Source organism: Melampsora larici-populina (genome assembly GCF_000204055.1).
Source record: "Melampsora larici-populina 98AG31 unplaced genomic scaffold MELLAscaffold_24, whole genome shotgun sequence".
NCBI lineage: Eukaryota > Fungi > Basidiomycota > Pucciniomycetes > Pucciniales > Melampsoraceae > Melampsora > Melampsora laricis-populina.
In genome coordinates, this window is record NW_006768788.1 from 428,817 (window position 1) to 445,747 (window position 16,931).

The window sequence follows — 16,931 nt, forward strand, 5'->3', positions numbered from 1 at the left end:
GGTCGCGCTGAACTCCCTGTGGGAGTCGCGCTTCTGTATCTAACTTGTACCGTGAGCTCAAGTGTTCAAATTTAAGCAAAACTGACGCGAAATGCACCTCAGCTTTCCCTCTACCAACCTCAGCTCGGAGATATGGTATATATATGAAATATTAGACAAGCCTCTCAGATCGTATCAATACATTCAAGGTGATCCATCCACTCAATAACTCCCACTATCCCAATTCACTTCATACAAATCTGCACGCTTTCCACACCACAAAAAGAATCATAATGCCACGTGAACCTCTCACTCATAATCTAAGTAGAGCCCGTGAATCGCGATTTTCACCCATGGGCGGGAAAACACGTCAAACAATCTCAGAAAACCTACGCGAATTCTCGGTTTCTGCTCGAACCAAATTGCAAGCTCGCATCGAGGACTTGAAAGCCTACCAGATTGTTCTCGAAAAACAATCTCAGATTGCTACAGCCAAGAAGTTTGATCAGAGGGTGTCGAGTTGTCGCAAAGACCCAGTAAGTTTTCTTTTGCTGAAAGCTTGATGGATTCTCACATTCAAATAGTAACTTGTCTATCATTTCTTGTAAATAGTCATCCAGCTTACTCAACCGCGACGGAACAGCTCGTTATGGGACACAAAAACAGGAAGAGCCGAGTAAAAGAGATACCGGGGCATCAACTTCTTTGCCAGTTGTTGTCGACGAGAGTGCCTCTGATGGGTTCGAGGTGGAGTCAGTGTGCGAAACAGTGGTACCTTGAACAAATGTTCGATATTCCTTTTTGCCGCTGTCTCCTGTGCTAATATTGGCAAAATGTAAGAAATTTATATAAACCTCAATCTATGACCAGAGCATTACCATGCTATGTTGAGCAGATCGAATAAGATGAATTCATGTCGTCTTTGAAATCTTCTACTTAACGCCCAGAAAATCCGTACATTTGAAAGCACAAAAGATATCCCACTTTTGCACACGTTTTTCCCGTGATTAGATCAGAAGAGACCGAATCATACACATATCGAGTCTCATGAAACTAATCTACATCGAAGAGGTTTTTTCAAAGCAATGCAAACCTGTTGGACCTCCGAAAAGCTAAACAGCTTTCCAGGTAACGAACCTGAAGTATCTTTGGGTCGCGGGAGAGATACAAACGATACAAATTACTTCCGTTAGAAATTACACCACGTATCAACTTGTCTTACCGTCACTTCGGATATCTATGTAGTGAAATGTTTGATAGTCAGGGGAGGAATTGTAAAAGTTAACCTGGTATTGAAGCCATCACCTAAGTTCCTATAAGGTAAATGCGTTTGAGGCCTTCCGAAATTAGAGGGTTTGAATTTGCAAAATTCCTGGAGTGGATTGGCACAATCAGAACACAGATATCTTGTATTTTTTGCTTTTCTCTCTTTCTACGCTAATTACGTACATTGAAATGTTTGGCTTCGTTGTTGTGATGTGATTTTCATGATCAGTGATTGCATTTTGACTCTCTTTACTGAAGCATTTCAAGTGGGGTCGGACAGGTATTCAACCAAAAGTCCTGAACAAAATGATGTCCCAACCTAATCGATCCCATTCTCTTGCATTTGAAGAGAGCTTTTCAGCTGGCACTGATCACACAAAATGTGTCTGCATTTCATCTTGCATTTAAGTTACGCAATATCAGCAATCGAAAATGACTGGTGTATTCCGTGCTGATGCTTTAAGAGGTGGACTCCTGCTGATCGTAAGGAATATAATAGTCTTCGTATTCGAAAGCTCCCGTCTTCATCCCTGCCACCGACTTCTTTTCCTCTCAACAGTCCTTCACGCTATCTAGATCTTCTCCACTTCATATCTAGCGTATCACCCCTCTCTGATTCCGAATGATTTCCCATCCATACTTCAAGATGTCTAGCTTTCTCCAGACTATCAGAGCCTTTTTGTTATATTTCACGACGGTCTTCGTATTTCATCTCTCCTTGTCGAAGATCGGACGTCTTCAGCTTCATCCAGAGACCACAGTCATAAAAGTCCTCGTATCCTCCTTCACCTTTTCGCTCTTCTCCTTCCCTATCCTCTGCCTCCTCTACGCTTGCAGTATGATATTCTTCCCCTGGATCGATGTATCTCGCTCTACAAAGGAATCTCTCATCCCACTCCAGGAAATCTCTCCCCAAGTGACTTGCTCATCAGATCCTCTCGCCACTCAACCTTCCTTGGAAAACTTACCGCCACCTGTCTCGGAACAAGACTCGTCATTCCTTCAGACTGTCCACGGATCACCACTCAGAGATATCTCACGACCGTTTGTCTTTGTCGAGGTCTCAGAACCATTTGAGGGAGCCGAGCGTCCGCAACTTTTTGAGTTAGTCGAGGTCCCAGAACCATTTGAATTAGTCGAGGTCAGTATTTTCTCTTGCTCCCGCCTTTTAGTTCTTCACTGAATCTTTCTACAATTTTTCAATATTTTCGCAGATCGTCGTCGAAGAATCTTATCCTGAAGACATCAGTTTCTGAGACTCTCTTTGTGAAATTTTAATTGAATAGGCTCTACCTTCGTCTGGTCATACATCTTTCGAACGTCTCATATGTTGTCAATATCAGTAATTTTTTTTTCTTTTAGATAATACTTTTCAATGATATCAGTATCTTTTGGACTCACCGTTAAAAAGTCACTCTCGTTAATATAGTTGAAATATAACAATCGTTTTCCAAAGATTATATTCCGCTTGATAATTTTCCACATTGAACGTGTAAAAATTGGCCATTTGACTTAACGGGCATGTTTTCTTGAGAAAATCCTGATCATCAAATGCATTCTATGAAATTGAAAATGCCTCTTATTTGATTTTTTCGTTTTGAAATTTCCCGTATGTACACTCTTATCAGAGATTTCTGCCACAAACGCGCTCTAGGTGGTTGTCCATGTCGATTCCAGGCCTTCTGACAATTCAGATGAAACGCGCACCTCTAAAGCTGCCATTAAATATGATGAAAAGCATAACATAGAGAGATAAGATATTTCCCGAGATACGTTTTCTGTAGTTAAACGGTCTGATTGACCCTGAGACGATCGTCATGTATCGCAGTCTTTACAGAGGAAATCATATTGGGAAACCCATTCAGTTTCTAGATGTTAGTAGATGTACGAGAGAAGTTCTTCATCTTTCCAAGAGACATAGACACGTCGGCCATTGGACTTGTTTCCACTTTTCATGCTTGTGATGAAAGCTGCTGTGAAGATTGCCAACGGGTTAACTCAATCATGAAAAGGAAATTTCAAAGCTCTCGCCCTCTTTCTCGTTCTCGGCTTGATACCCTCTCTACAGATAAGAGTGTAGTAGCCTCCTTTGATCACCCCAAGCGTATATGTTGCAGTTTCAAAAATATAACAAGTGTTACGACACTTTAAAGGGAAAATAAAAATATTTCACACATGTCAACTAGGAACAAGCTGATTTTCAAGGACTTCTGCAGCTTACTGATGCTATATAAACTTTATCTGTTATTTGGAAAGTCACAGGTGGTGCTTCATCAGACCGCTTCCGAACACCATTTCCAGATCATATCTAACCAAAGTTCTGCACAATGGACTTGCAGAGGGCTTTCTGGTCAGCATATGCGTTCAATTCTTTTATAAACCTTACACAGGATGCAAGTGAGACAAATTGAACGAAGAAATGGTGAAGCCTGAATTGATGTTGTTTGAGAATTTCTAAGCAGTTCAAAGCTCAGAAGATACAGTAGAATGCTGGCAAATCAACACAGGCAACCGTTGAGATGGCGTAGAGAAGCAAACGGCTCACAAGGCTCGACGTGCGGGTATAAGTTCAGACAAGTTTGTTCCAAATTCTCCACCAAGTCGCTCGAGGTTTCAGATCAAAATCGGTCCAGATTTGCTGAATTCAATGTACTAGTCATACGCACTTTTCAATGTCAATTTTTGGTCGAGTGATTAGGGATTGGCGACTTTCTTTGAAGGACACCCAGATGCAATGTGAGATTTTGAGAGTGTACGTATATGTGACCGAGTGGGACCTTCGATTGGGTCAGATCCTGTGAAATGGAGGTATAAAATCACTACATCATTCCATTGGAACTCCTTTGATCTTGATCCTCTTTAACTTTTCCTCCGACCACATCCTTAATAGGGAAAGGGCGGGAACGATGAAGTTTTTCTGGCGGCAAAGTTCAAACTGACCACTCAGCCAAAATTCATCGACGAGGGAGTGAGAAGTGCCGTGTCAGTGGGTCCGGCGCGGTCCGCGCAAGGCCATCAGGGCACAGTGCACACAGCGCAAACAGGGACCGCACACGTCACATATTTCAGAGTGCTTTGACTTCGAATGTATCGTTGATTTGTTTGACCTCACTGCATTTTTTTGGGGGGGATTTTTGACATTAACATATAAGTATCTTCATTCCGGATATATGGATGGTTTCACAGTCTGGCGTGTTTGGGGGTCAGCTGTTCATCTACATATCCCACAAACACCTCATAAGTTATGATTGGCCATATATTGTTGACTCATATATAGCACCACCAAATATTGCAGAGCATCGGTAGCTATTTCCTTGTGAATTCAAGGTGTTCTCATAACTTGTACAAGGAGCATGATGACCATGAAAAGACTAGTTCCACATTTTCATATACTGCTTCGTAAACTGCGTCATTGCTAGACTTAAGTAGGTGGGGAAATTTATCAGCTTGTCCTGCTTGCGATCCGGTCCACTGATTGCGCCCACTGATATCATACGTTGCAAATGACGGTGGCCAAAATTCTGTGGAAATCAAGTCTCCAGAAGCGAGCCCGGATTGTGCATGTAACAGGTAAGAAAATAAGTTTTTGTGGCTCGACTTTGCCTGGGCGATGCTGCGCTCAAGTATTGAGGGATAGGGGTCTTTCAGTCGAAGTTGTGTTCGCAGTCTTTGGAGCAAGCCAAGACTGATGGATTCGATGAAAGCGATACCATGTTGACGCGATCACCAAACCCTGGCTTTGCGGCAGGCGCTCGAGGAAGTGACATGTGCGATGGCCAAATGGAGTACAGAATGATTGAGCAAATGCTTGCGAGGAGGAACACGAAGCACGAGGCACTGCATGAGCTCAACTGTCTGAACGGGTGCGAGGAAAGAAAAGATTTGTCTACATACTTCAAACGTCAAGTATCAGCCCAGGAGGTCCACACTAAGCTCATAATCGGTTTACTCACTCATCCTGAAACTTGTGGTAGGAAGTGTAATTTGTTCACTTGGAAGATGTGACACTTTTGTCAGAGCCAGATACAATCAGACCTGAACATGTTTCAAAGTTAAAATTAATGTTGAAGTCAGTCATGGTAACGAGTTTGACCCTACAAAAAAATCGACAACTTGAAAGCGTTATCGAAAGTTCCCCAACTTGATCCCTATCTCTTTGTCACCATAGTTCCTCGTTGGGATTTACTGTTTACATATCGCCTCGCTCACTCCCAATTTATAAAAAAATTCAACGAGACTTTCATTACATTCATTTCTTCCACTTTTTTCTAGTGGTATCTTTTTAAATCCCCTCTCATCTGCTTTATCCAAGGGTAGAATTCATTGTCAGATTACTTCTTCGCAGAGTGTATTATATTCACCGCCACCTTTTCTCATCTAAACTTGCCAACCTCATGGCTCGAATGTACGCCTTTGTGAGACTTGTGATCTTTCTATCCTCGACTTTCAACCTTACTTTTGCCGCTGTGCAGCCACACCGGGCGGATACAGTGAGGAAACCTTTACGACTCAATACTCGCGATCTATCATCAACCTTCAGCAACGGTTTACCCAGTCATGTCAATGGTCGAATTGAGATCGAGGGATTTGAAGTCCAACGCGAATCAGAATACAACGGCCTAGCGGAACTCCAAAATATGTTTGGAGGCCACCACGATGATCATAGCTTCATGATGATCTCTACAAATTTAGACGAATCCGATGACCCGTTCAGAAGTGAATCAGGAAATTCCGGTACGATGAACATTGAGATGATGATGGTTGATTTTGGTGAATCGGAAGGCAACCAAATTGGGGGAAGTGGTTCCATTCCAACCAGGATCGAGATCGTCAAGTCAGTCAAGAGGATCATCCCACCTTCAATCTTTCATACCACTCTCAGAGCACAACAAGTCACGGACCACACGCGCGAAAGATTGGATAGATTAAAAACACTCGCTGGTATGTCGGGCGGATATAAAGATCCATTTGCAAGGCTTTTCGAATCACTCGGGGCTGCTGTGATCGAAATGGACAGAGACCCTACCAGTGAACCCAGCGAACGTAGTGAACCCAGTGAACCTAGTGTACCAACTGCGACGCAGACGGAAGCGGAAAAGCCAAAAGATGCACCCAAAACTGCTTTACCAACCTTGATCCAAAAGGCACCGCAATCACAAAGTAAGTTCCAAAGTTAGTTTCCCTCATGATCTCGGGCTGATCTGATTCTTCCCTTTGAAATAGACACCTTTCAATTATCTGAAGACAAGACAACTGACAACTTCAACGTATCTCATCATAACCAATTGTAAATCAATCAAAGCTGAACCCTACTCTTTGTACAGTCTACATCAGCCTTACCTTGGTATTCCATCGGCTTTTCGTTGTATGTTCAAAAATAATGTCAACCTACGACTCTAGTGGGGTCTTGTGCATGTTTACTAGGGTTTCTTTACGTCTTTATGGCGTGATCCTCGCCTCTACCGATCAGAAGCAGCGGCGATCGAGTCTGATCCAACATCAACACACGTATTTCTTGCTTGCATCTTTATAGTCCTGATCAAAAATTGTATGATCTTCCTGTCTTTTCTGCTTACGTACATACCAAAAATTCAAAAACAAATAAAAATCAACTAAATATTCCAACTCTATTTTGAAATAAAATATCAAGTTGATTAAGCATAAAGTGCTTTACTCTTGTGGGACTGTGCGGTGTTGACCATAGCAATCACTGCAGACACGAGTAAAAATGGTGGCCAGATCACGAGAATCAGGAAATCTTGAGGGACTTCAAGAAGCTTCAGAAGATCTCGAGACTCAAAAAAGCCGGAATCACTTACATCTAATGTTATAGTGAGGATTTTTTTTCGCGTCATTCGGCGACTTTCGAAAGAAAAATCCAACTCATCTAGCAGCGCGTGTGCCAATATAGGCTCAATTGAGATCAGTATGCAAGAGGTAACTCGCCCAGATGACTTCAAGCTTAAGTTGAAGCGGACGTGTTCACCATGCGCACCTCTGAGTCACAAAGTCTGCACGAGGTGGGTGTTGTTGGCAACGGGACGATAGAGGTTTTGTTGCTTTCTACCTCAGAAATGCTCTGGCACTCCTTCCTTGCGGAACTTTGACAAACCATGATTTGATAGGCCAAAGCGTACCGTTTTAGGAACCTCTGTCGCTCGAGGGACGGATAACACCTTGACAATCAAGGCCAAAATCCAGCTAGTTTTCAGTCCAAGTGACACTGAACCTTTTTCAAAAAACCGCAGGTGGTGCAATGGTAAGGGTGACCCCGCATGACTCTTGATGGCCGATCAACCAATGTGATCACGTCGCCGCCGGCATAGACCATTGCTTCTTCCAGTGGTCAGACTCAATGCACGGAGGCCAGAACTTGGTCATCTTCATAACCCGTTTCATTCTTATAGTCTTTTTCCAGGGCCAACAGGGCATTGTAATCTAAATCACACCATATGATCGGAATGTGATCTTTAAAATTATACTGACTGCCGGTAGCAACATCAAAGGCACACAAGCTTGAACGAAAAACAAGATTGATACGCAACTGGTAGCCTATAAAAAGATGCCTGAACCTCCGTTTCTCTTTCAATCCTCCTCACACACTTCTTGTTGTTTCTCACATTTCTCACTCTACCATCATATCCATCCACATCGCTCATCGCTCAAATCACTTTATTCACTAAATTATCAATTCCATCAACAACACTCGAGCTCCTCTAAACTGACTTTGTCTAAGTACTGCTACCCAGGCACATACCGAGAGACCTTTATCGGCCATATCAAACTTCATTCGTCATCCAGATTCTATCTCAGAGCTCTTCCAATTCTACAACCGCTCTAGATAATCTCAATATCTACTCATACAACATGCCATTCCTATCTCTTGGATTAAATCTCGCCGCGAATTCTGTTGTCGAGCCTTTTTTCTATCTCAAGCAGGCCGTTCGCCTCAACGCTCAAAACACTATCAAGAGCATGGATGCTTCAACGATCCAAGATCAAGTAAGCAGTCCATTCTTTTCGCTTGACAAGGGACCTGCATTTTTAACCTCCCTGCTACCGTGTCATCAGGATGTCATCAAGTCGTACCCCTTTGAGCTCTTCCCGAGCAATAAACTCCTCACATGGACTCCGCAATCAGTTGTTGAGGTATGTTTGCTCGCTGTAAAAGTTTTCTCATGCATCATTTGTCGAGATATATTCTGAGGATTTCTTCGCTTCCTAGACTGCGATTAGTCATAACATTTCGGCTGTAATGGATCTGGACAATGACACAGTGGAAGATCGCGATACTTTGATCGATACCCTTACTGATGGTGACGAAAGCATGGTCACAATTGAAGGTTCGCCTGCTAGCTCGCCATCTGTACAAAGTGTATCTTGCTACTCTTGCGGATCGGAAGAGGAGAGAAACTCGAATGGATCCGACAGCTCCTTTAGTACACTCTTTCAAGAAGATTCAATCGATAACTCTGTCAATGACATGTCTCAAAAACTCGTCACCTCACCGCTTTACGTATCAGTCCCTCATCACAAGGCCATTGTAGCACTCACAAACGAGCCCCTTGCCAAGCCAATCGTATCGCAAAGCTGTCCATGGCAAGAAGAGATTGATCAACTTTTTACCGATGAAGAGTGGGACGACTACATCAACGAGCTGGCGGAGGACCTCGAAAGAGACTTCCAATGCGACTTTGAATTTTCATCCGACAACGAAAGCATTAGCAGACCAGCAGATGTTGTCGAATGTAACAAGGGAGAAGTCGAAGCAAGACACATCGATGGATTTATATCGTCACCGTGCATACATTCGAAAGTAGACGACTCCGATAAATCTTTTGATAATCTCCTCGACGGAGAGAGTAGCATGCATGAATCCGAGGTTTTGGATGAGATTGAACAAACATCAAAAGGTTCAAATACACAATCTTATATCATCAAACTCCGTGATCAAGAAGTACCAAAGATCGAGTTGACATCTGACGAAAGACACGCACGAGTCCTTCGACTGAACCCACACCTTTCACATCTTTTCTACTGGGAAGATTGAAGGGAGGTGATCAACTTGGCATTCTCTGATCTAAAAAAACAACCTCATATTGGGTTCTCATACAACAATTGCATCAGAAAACCACCATCTCAAAATGTTCAAAAACAATGAGCATCATTCCCAAAATCATGGCTGGTATTCAAATACATCTTGTAAATCAGTGAATTTCTTTCTATCAAGGATCCCTTTTCTTCCGACTATGTATCTTTGTAAGCTTGTTCAATTGTATCAGTACCCTGGAAATACAACCATTATTATTTGCAAAAAAGGAGACTTGTAAATACATGTCTAAAGGTAAGTCTTTTGAAGAGAGTCCTGCTCAGATTGAAACCACTACTACAAGGCAAGCCAGAAACAAATCTGTGCAAAAGAGGAAACCTCCCATCATTCCAAGCCATTGAGTTCAACTTAGTCTACCCAAAGATACTTCAGGATCCACATGTTTCCGACTGTCAAATCACACTTTATGTAGTCTGGGAACCAGAGTGTTATGAGCACTTTCTATATGCTCATACTGATAGAACAGAAAGATTTTTCTTTATGAATGCTTCAGAGTCTATGGAAAGGCAATCAGTTCATGATATTTTTTGAAACTTCCTTGTAAAAGCTGATGTCAGGATTATCAAGATGAGATTTATTGAGACTCACAAAATCAAGAACCAGGCATTTTGTAACTTCACACAACAACATGAAACATTTTTATTAATCTTTGGCTTGATACTATAAAAAATATAAAAACAAGAATTTTGCAAATGTGGACTACTGAGGATAACTTTTAAATAGCTCTCCCTCAACAAGAAGTCCCCAAATTTGTTTCACTGTATTACTTTGAATGGTTTATATAGCTTTGAAATAAGTGGTAATTGATGTCACTAACCACACATTTACTAAAAACCTAAAGGAAATCAACTTTGGAAAGTAAAAATTTTATATGTTTTTATTTTTGTTTTTTATATACTTACTTGACCTTAATGAAATCATACTGTTTTATGTACTTCTTCACAGACAAATAGGGACATGAGGTTTTTTTCATCAATGTAACATAATTCATTGTGGTCAAAGAATTACATAGAACAGATTGTAAGTGACAAAGTATTTGATACCATATTGCCTACAAATTCATATCAGATTCCAAGATACAATACCCTTTGAACAAAAGCCTCTGAGGTGATTGAAACACAAGATATTTATTTATGTGGAGGGGTTTTGGGCGCCAGGGCAATCTTGGTGAGGAAATCTGAGGTTACCTTGTATGCTGGGAACTGAGGTAATAGTGATATGACACTTACAGTGCTACAGTGAGTTAACATGAGTCTTTCATACAACTTTGAAGTTAACATGAGTCTTTCATGCAACTTTAAAAGGTCTGCTGTTTGGCTGAGAAAATTTTTAGACATGTACATTGGAAAACATAACTTGAATCTGAGCAGATCTGAACAAACTTAACAAAAGCAGGTGGTAAAAAAGCATGTGTAGGACTTTGTGAAGGTAAATATCTAAGCTCAACTACAATCATCCACAGTGACAAGCCCCAAACCAGGGCTATCACCAAATATAGCAAGCAAAAGCTTGTGTATGATGCTCATAAGAAGCTCTGTTTAATTTTTTATGAGGTTAGATAATGTCTACATAGAGCTTTCACAATGGGATTTCAAGGAAAAGTACTTGACAATCCTGTTGTGCTCAGGTCAAACCTGGGGGTTTTTGTCATAAGACCTTTTTCAAGAGCGGATGTGGGCGCCTTGGAAGAGGAGCTTACTTAAGCTTATTCGAGATCTGAGCTCCACAACCAACTCCTAAGTTCAACTGCTCCTTCACAAGGAATAAGGATGACAGAAGCTTTCATTTCCCTATACCCCAGCCAATGCTCTTCAAATATATGTTGCAACACTTCCTGCAATGAGATCCAACAGCTCTGTAACTCCTCCTGACTCACCATACCCATCAGATATTTGATCCTTGCACGAGACTCTAAACAAGTAAATCGACACCAACTAATAAGCTAATAGAAATGAGTTGAGCAACAAGTTGTACATTACAAAACAATCAGTCGATCTAAATCCAATTAAAAAATCAACCTAAATGTACGAACCCAAAGAAACCCAATCCTACACGGAAATCGCTAAAGAACTTGGTTAAATCTTTCAGGCAAAGGTCATGTAAGCAGTAAGCTAAGCAGTTAAGCAGTAGTCAAATATACATCTGTTTGTGAATGTTTTCAGGTTTCAGTTGTGTATGTACATACTTGAGCTTTAAACCAAAAAACTCGCTGATCGACTTGGCGAAGCTTGCTGGGATCTGAATCATATTCTTTTTTTCTCTTGGGTTTCAGGAATTCCAAAGATTTGTATTTCATTTTCATTTTCATTTTCATTTTCAATCTCTTTCTTCAAGTATGTAAATGTATGTAAACCGATTTGAAAAACCCCAAAGTACTGTGAAAAGTATGATTCTCTTTTATCTGATTTGATTTGATTTGATTTGAAAGATGAAGACGAAGAAAGAGTTTGATAGTCTGAAATAAGGGTTTTAAGACTGATGAAATCAATCAAGTTTCCATATGAAATCCATTTTATGATTTTCAAGTTTTTGATTTTGATTCTTCTTGTTCTAAATCAAATGAAGATTGATTTGTAAAAAGCTATGAACCTCGATCGATCGGTCTTAAAATCTATTCATCAAATCCCACGGAAGAGAAAGACCACAGAAAAACGGATCATCCACACTTTACACAAAAAGAGCTGTGAGTCTGAGACTCTGACTCTGAGTGAAGCCGATTTGGCCGACATTTGATTTAGTCTTGGTTGTACACATAGCATAGCATAGCATAGCATAGCCATTTAAAATTCGAGAAAGCTAAGAATCCAATTTGGCTGTGATACTGTGATACTGTGATGTGATAGGTTGATCAAATCGTAAATCGTGATGAACTTTGGCTGTGTTATACTTTTTCCCAAAGTTTAGATTTCAAGTCTATGTATGTAGTTGTTTAAAATAGTTCAAAAGAAATATAAATACACCCTTCCTTCCTTCCCTACTGTCTGGAATCTGTACTTCTCTTTTTAAATCAGTATTCATCTTTTTACACAAAACATTAATTACACACTATAATTTCTTTTTAAACTTGCTCCGATTTCTGATTTCCGATCTCATTTTACCACCACTATAATTTGTATTTCGTCTTATTCTCAATCGATTTACTTTTCAAATAAACCATGACTTCTTCACCAACTACTCAACCTCCTTCACCTGGAACGATAAACTATGAATGTGAAGAAGATATCAGAGTAGATGGAGTTGAGTGATATTCCAAAAAAAAAATCATCAATTTCTCAAACCATCCTAACCCCCCCCCAAAAAAATCAAACACTCATGATTTTTTGTTCCGTTTTTTTCTTTTTCTTTTATTAGTATGATCCATTAATTTCACCACTTCTTTTAAGATCTGAAATTCCTACTAGTCAAACATCTAAAAAGATTGTAGGTAAAGCTAGAAAAGCTTGTGCGGATGTGATTTCAGGTAAAGATCATCGATTGATTGTCGTTGTTGGTCCTTGTTCAATTCATGGTACGTTAAATTCTTTAAAAAAACAATCCAAATCAAAACCCCAAAGAATCTTGATCCTAAATTTGATTTGATTGAAAAAAAAAATTGATTTTTCGGATGAATATGGGGTTTTGTATGATTGAAAAACTTTTTAGATACCGATCAAGCTCTTCAATATGCAAGACTACTTTTACCAGAAATCAAAAACTTTCCAGACTTAGTGATCATCATGCGTTCTGTAAGTTTTTACCCTCACCTTCCCCCCAAAAAAATTATGGGACTCAAATTCTCAAAAAAGAACATCAATTGATTCAAAATAAATTGATATCTTTTTTTTTGGATTTGAAAATCATAAAGTACTTTGAAAAACCTAGAACGACTGTTGGATGGAAAGGTTTAATAAATGATCCAGATTTAGATGGATCATGTAAAATAAACAAAGGAATGAGAAAAGCCAGAGAATTATTAAATACTTTAACTGATATGGGAATTCCAGTAGGAGTTGAATTATTAGATACGATTAGGTAAGTCTCACCAACCCCAAAACCCCTAATCACTCCAAAAAAACCACAGAACAGATTCTCATAAAAAGCTCCTTGATTCCCTTTGCTCTTCAAATAGTCCACAATTCTTATCTGATTTAATTTCATGGGGAGCAATTGGAGCAAGAACCACCGAGTCACAACTACATCGAGAACTCGCATCCGGTACCTCACATCCGATCGGGTTCAAGAACGGAACTCAAGGAGACTTACAAGTGGCGATCGATGCCATCAGAGCTGCTGTTTGTCCTCATGCTTTCTTAGGTGTTAATGATCAAGGTTTAGCTTCGATTGTGAAAACGATTGGAAACCCTGATGTACATGTGATCTTAAGAGGTGGGAAAGTACCTAATTATGAAGCTCAGTTTGTCAAAGAAGCCAGAGACCAACTTTTGAAGGCTAGACCTGCTTTTCATCCTGCTATTATGATTGATTGTTCTCATGGAAACTGTAAGTTTCTTCTTTCTTTGGTTTTCTTCTTTATCATCCTTGTTGAATTTGTTTTTTTGGGGATTTTAATAGCACAAAAAGATCATCGAAATCAATCTAAAGTAGTTAACAAGATTTGTGAACAATTAATTGACGGTGATCAATCCATCGTAGGAGTCATGATCGAATCCCACATCAACGAAGGACGTCAAGACGTTCCAATCGAAGGTCCATCAGCTCTCAAACCTGGTGTCTCTATCACGTAGGTTCCTACCCTTACACCTCTTTAGTTTCTTAGCTTATCTGACATTTTTCTTGGGATGATTTTAGTGATGCTTGTGTGAATTTCAAAACGACTATCGAGATGTTAAACCAATTACAAGTAGCTGTAGTTAAACGAAAAGAAGTTAGATCTACCCATACTAATGGTTATCATTAAAAACCAAATTCAAAGTTTTAGAATCTCGATCTCAAGTCTGTGTTGTGTGTTTGAAAAGATGATTCATTTCACATTATATATATGTTTTTTAAAAAACCTAAACCAAGAAAAACAAAATTATATAAAGATCTGAACCATATGAAAACCAAATGATCATTCTCCTCGATTAAGGTTTTTTCTTAAATATTTCATAAGATAGATTTCTCAATTTTTTTATTCCTTTCAACTTCTTTTTTTTGTCTGTCTGTGTGTTGATTTGAAAGATTGTAATGATATGTTTTTTTGGATATGTAAGTCATTCAATTAAGATGTTTTGTAATGAAATCCGATTTTTTGGTTTTGGTTTTGGTCGTGTATAAGAAGGATCATGTATGAGTTGTTTAGTGAGGTTATTTGAGTTCAGAGGTATTAGAGTTGAGGTATGGTTAGTTTGACTTGAATTGGTTTGCTTTGATTGAAGGAGATCTGTTTTACATTCTAGAGCTGGAAATACTGGCTGTGAGATTGGCATGAAGATCTTTGATGATTGTTTTTGTGAATCTTCATTAAGGTTTTGATTATCAGATGAGTTGATCTGAAATGGTATTTTGAAATGTGAAAGAGTAAGGTATATGCGTACTAAAGGATTGGCTTTATAGTTTCATAGGGTTTGATCCAGTTACAGTTACATATGTGAGTTGTATGTAACAAGTCTTGAATTCGATTTCATTGGATTTCAATTTGTTCCCATCCAACTCGTCAATCAACAGAACACTCAACAACCACTCAACCGTTTCAAATCGATTCTCACCCTAAAGACCTGAGAACGAAACGATGATCAAACCTGACCCTAATAACACTTCAACCCATCAATCAAATCCAATCCAATCGATTCCTAAAATCATCTTAAAATCAAAATATTCTAATTTATCCAACTTTTTATTATTTTGTATGATTCCTACTTCTTTACTTGGGATTGCTATTTGGCCTATCTCTTTATTCTTTTCTTTTTTACCTATCTTTTCTTTAGTTTCAATTCCTAGTTTTATTTTTATTTCAATCGTAAGTTTTCTCAATCTCATTGCTTTTCCTGATTTGACTGAATTTAAATTGATTCTTTCGATGTTTTTTGTTTAGTTTTTACTTTTTAGTATTTCTTCAATTCCTTATTTATTATTTGCTCAAACAGATCCACCAGAAGGTTCTAGAATCTTAGTATTACCTTTATCACCTCTTAGAGCATGGCGAGTCTTACGAACGATCATTCAACAATCCTTTGAATTCTCAAAACTAGGTTTAATCGAATTACTCTTAGATTATTCATATCGAAGGATCATCGTCATAGGTGGTAATAAGAAGATCAATTCCAAAATCTTAAAAGAAAACATTTCATATCGTACTACAACTACTTCAACTCAATCTAAATCAAATCGATTAGATATTTATTTACCAATCGATTGGTCACCTATCTCAAGATCTTATCCAACTCAATCTTCTTCAATTCATCTTCAAAGTTTTGATCTATCTCATTCTAGTGATTTGGAAATCCATTCAGATGATTCAGATTCGGCTCAGATCCCGGCTTCAGCTTTGGCTCCTGTGATCGTCTTTCTTCATCCAGGTGGTTGGTCTATCACTTCTAAAGGTCTTTATATTCAATTGGCTCTTAGGTTTCGTAGACTTGGGTTTTGTGTGGTAGTACCTAATTTTGTAAATCTTTTTTTGGGTTGTGGGGTTGGGTTTGTAGATTGGGAATTTGGAATGGGAAACTGATCAGATTGGTTTCTTTTGGGGAATTATCTAGACTCAGTTTCCTGAAGGTAGATGTGAGGATTCGATAGCTGATATCCGACAAGCTCTAGCATGGGTCCAGAGATCAGCGCAGTAAGTACTTTGACCTGAGATCACTAGATGACTTACATTGTCTGCTGACCGCTCTTGACCTTTTCTGTTGACCGCGTCTCTCAAGTCAATATGGTGGTGATGGGAATCGAGTCTACCTACTCGGCCACGGCTCAGGAGCACATCTAGCCCTCTTAACAGTAGTCCAAGACGCAGTGATCCATTCACGAGACCATGCACCATCACAAGCGATGATTCCAAGTGGATTGAACCGATTAACTCACTCAAATGATCAGTATACTACTTCAAATCAAATCGAAGGATTGATCTTGATGTCTGGAATTTATGATCCTATTAAACAAGTTCGAATCGAAGCTAAATTAGGTTGGGAAATGGTTTCGACGCTGCGTAGAGCTTTGGGACCGAGTCATGCTCAAACTTTGTTGAACTCGCCTAATCATTTGTTGTTTGCTTCGAAAGATTTTTTACAAGTTGATAGATTACCTTCTAAAGTTTTATTGATTCATGGTGGTAAGTTTTTTTTTCCAATTCTTAACTTTTTTTTTGAAAACCAAAAAATGAAGTTCAAAGTTTGAATGATGATTTTTTTTGATTGTTTTTTTTTGATTTTTTGGAATTCTAGGTCGTGATACAAACGTACCGATCGTTCAAAGTGTTTTATGTAAAACTTTATTGGTGGGAATCGGTTTAAAAGAAGTTAGATTAAGGGCTTATCGAGAATTAGGTCATCTTGATTCACTTCTTTCGATTATGATTGATGGTAGAAGATATGGTAATTTGATTGATGCTGAAATCGTTTCACTTGTAACTTCTTAAATTCAAAAAAAGACAAACAAA

General features: G+C 39.2%; 4 protein-coding genes across 4 annotated transcripts; all 4 read left to right on the top strand.

Moving 5' to 3' along the window:
* Positions 1-5,639: 5,639 nt before the first annotated feature.
* Positions 5,640-6,536, top strand: MELLADRAFT_107571 (uncharacterized protein; the record flags this gene model as incomplete). The annotated part of the gene is made up of 2 exons (XM_007411196.1): positions 5,640-6,405; positions 6,469-6,536. The coding sequence occupies 2 exons, from the start codon at positions 5,640-5,642 to the stop codon at positions 6,534-6,536; spliced, it is 834 nt and encodes a 277-aa protein (XP_007411258.1).
* A 1,576-nt stretch (positions 6,537-8,112) lies between these two features.
* Positions 8,113-9,295, top strand: MELLADRAFT_107572 (uncharacterized protein; the record flags this gene model as incomplete). The annotated part of the gene is made up of 2 exons (XM_007411197.1): positions 8,113-8,394; positions 8,471-9,295. The coding sequence occupies 2 exons, from the start codon at positions 8,113-8,115 to the stop codon at positions 9,293-9,295; spliced, it is 1,107 nt and encodes a 368-aa protein (XP_007411259.1).
* Positions 9,296-12,510: 3,215 nt separating this feature from the next.
* MELLADRAFT_88008 (uncharacterized protein) lies at positions 12,511-14,252 on the top strand (the record flags this gene model as incomplete). The annotated part of the gene is made up of 7 exons (XM_007411198.1): positions 12,511-12,591; positions 12,707-12,863; positions 12,998-13,080; positions 13,200-13,366; positions 13,416-13,834; positions 13,907-14,075; positions 14,144-14,252. The coding sequence occupies 7 exons, from the start codon at positions 12,511-12,513 to the stop codon at positions 14,250-14,252; spliced, it is 1,185 nt and encodes a 394-aa protein (XP_007411260.1).
* An 813-nt stretch (positions 14,253-15,065) lies between these two features.
* On the top strand, positions 15,066-16,910 carry MELLADRAFT_88009 (lipase; the record flags this gene model as incomplete). The annotated part of the gene is made up of 5 exons (XM_007411199.1): positions 15,066-15,293; positions 15,369-15,941; positions 16,036-16,115; positions 16,201-16,604; positions 16,717-16,910. The coding sequence occupies 5 exons, from the start codon at positions 15,066-15,068 to the stop codon at positions 16,908-16,910; spliced, it is 1,479 nt and encodes a 492-aa protein (XP_007411261.1).
* Between the last annotated feature and the right edge of the window lie 21 nt (positions 16,911-16,931).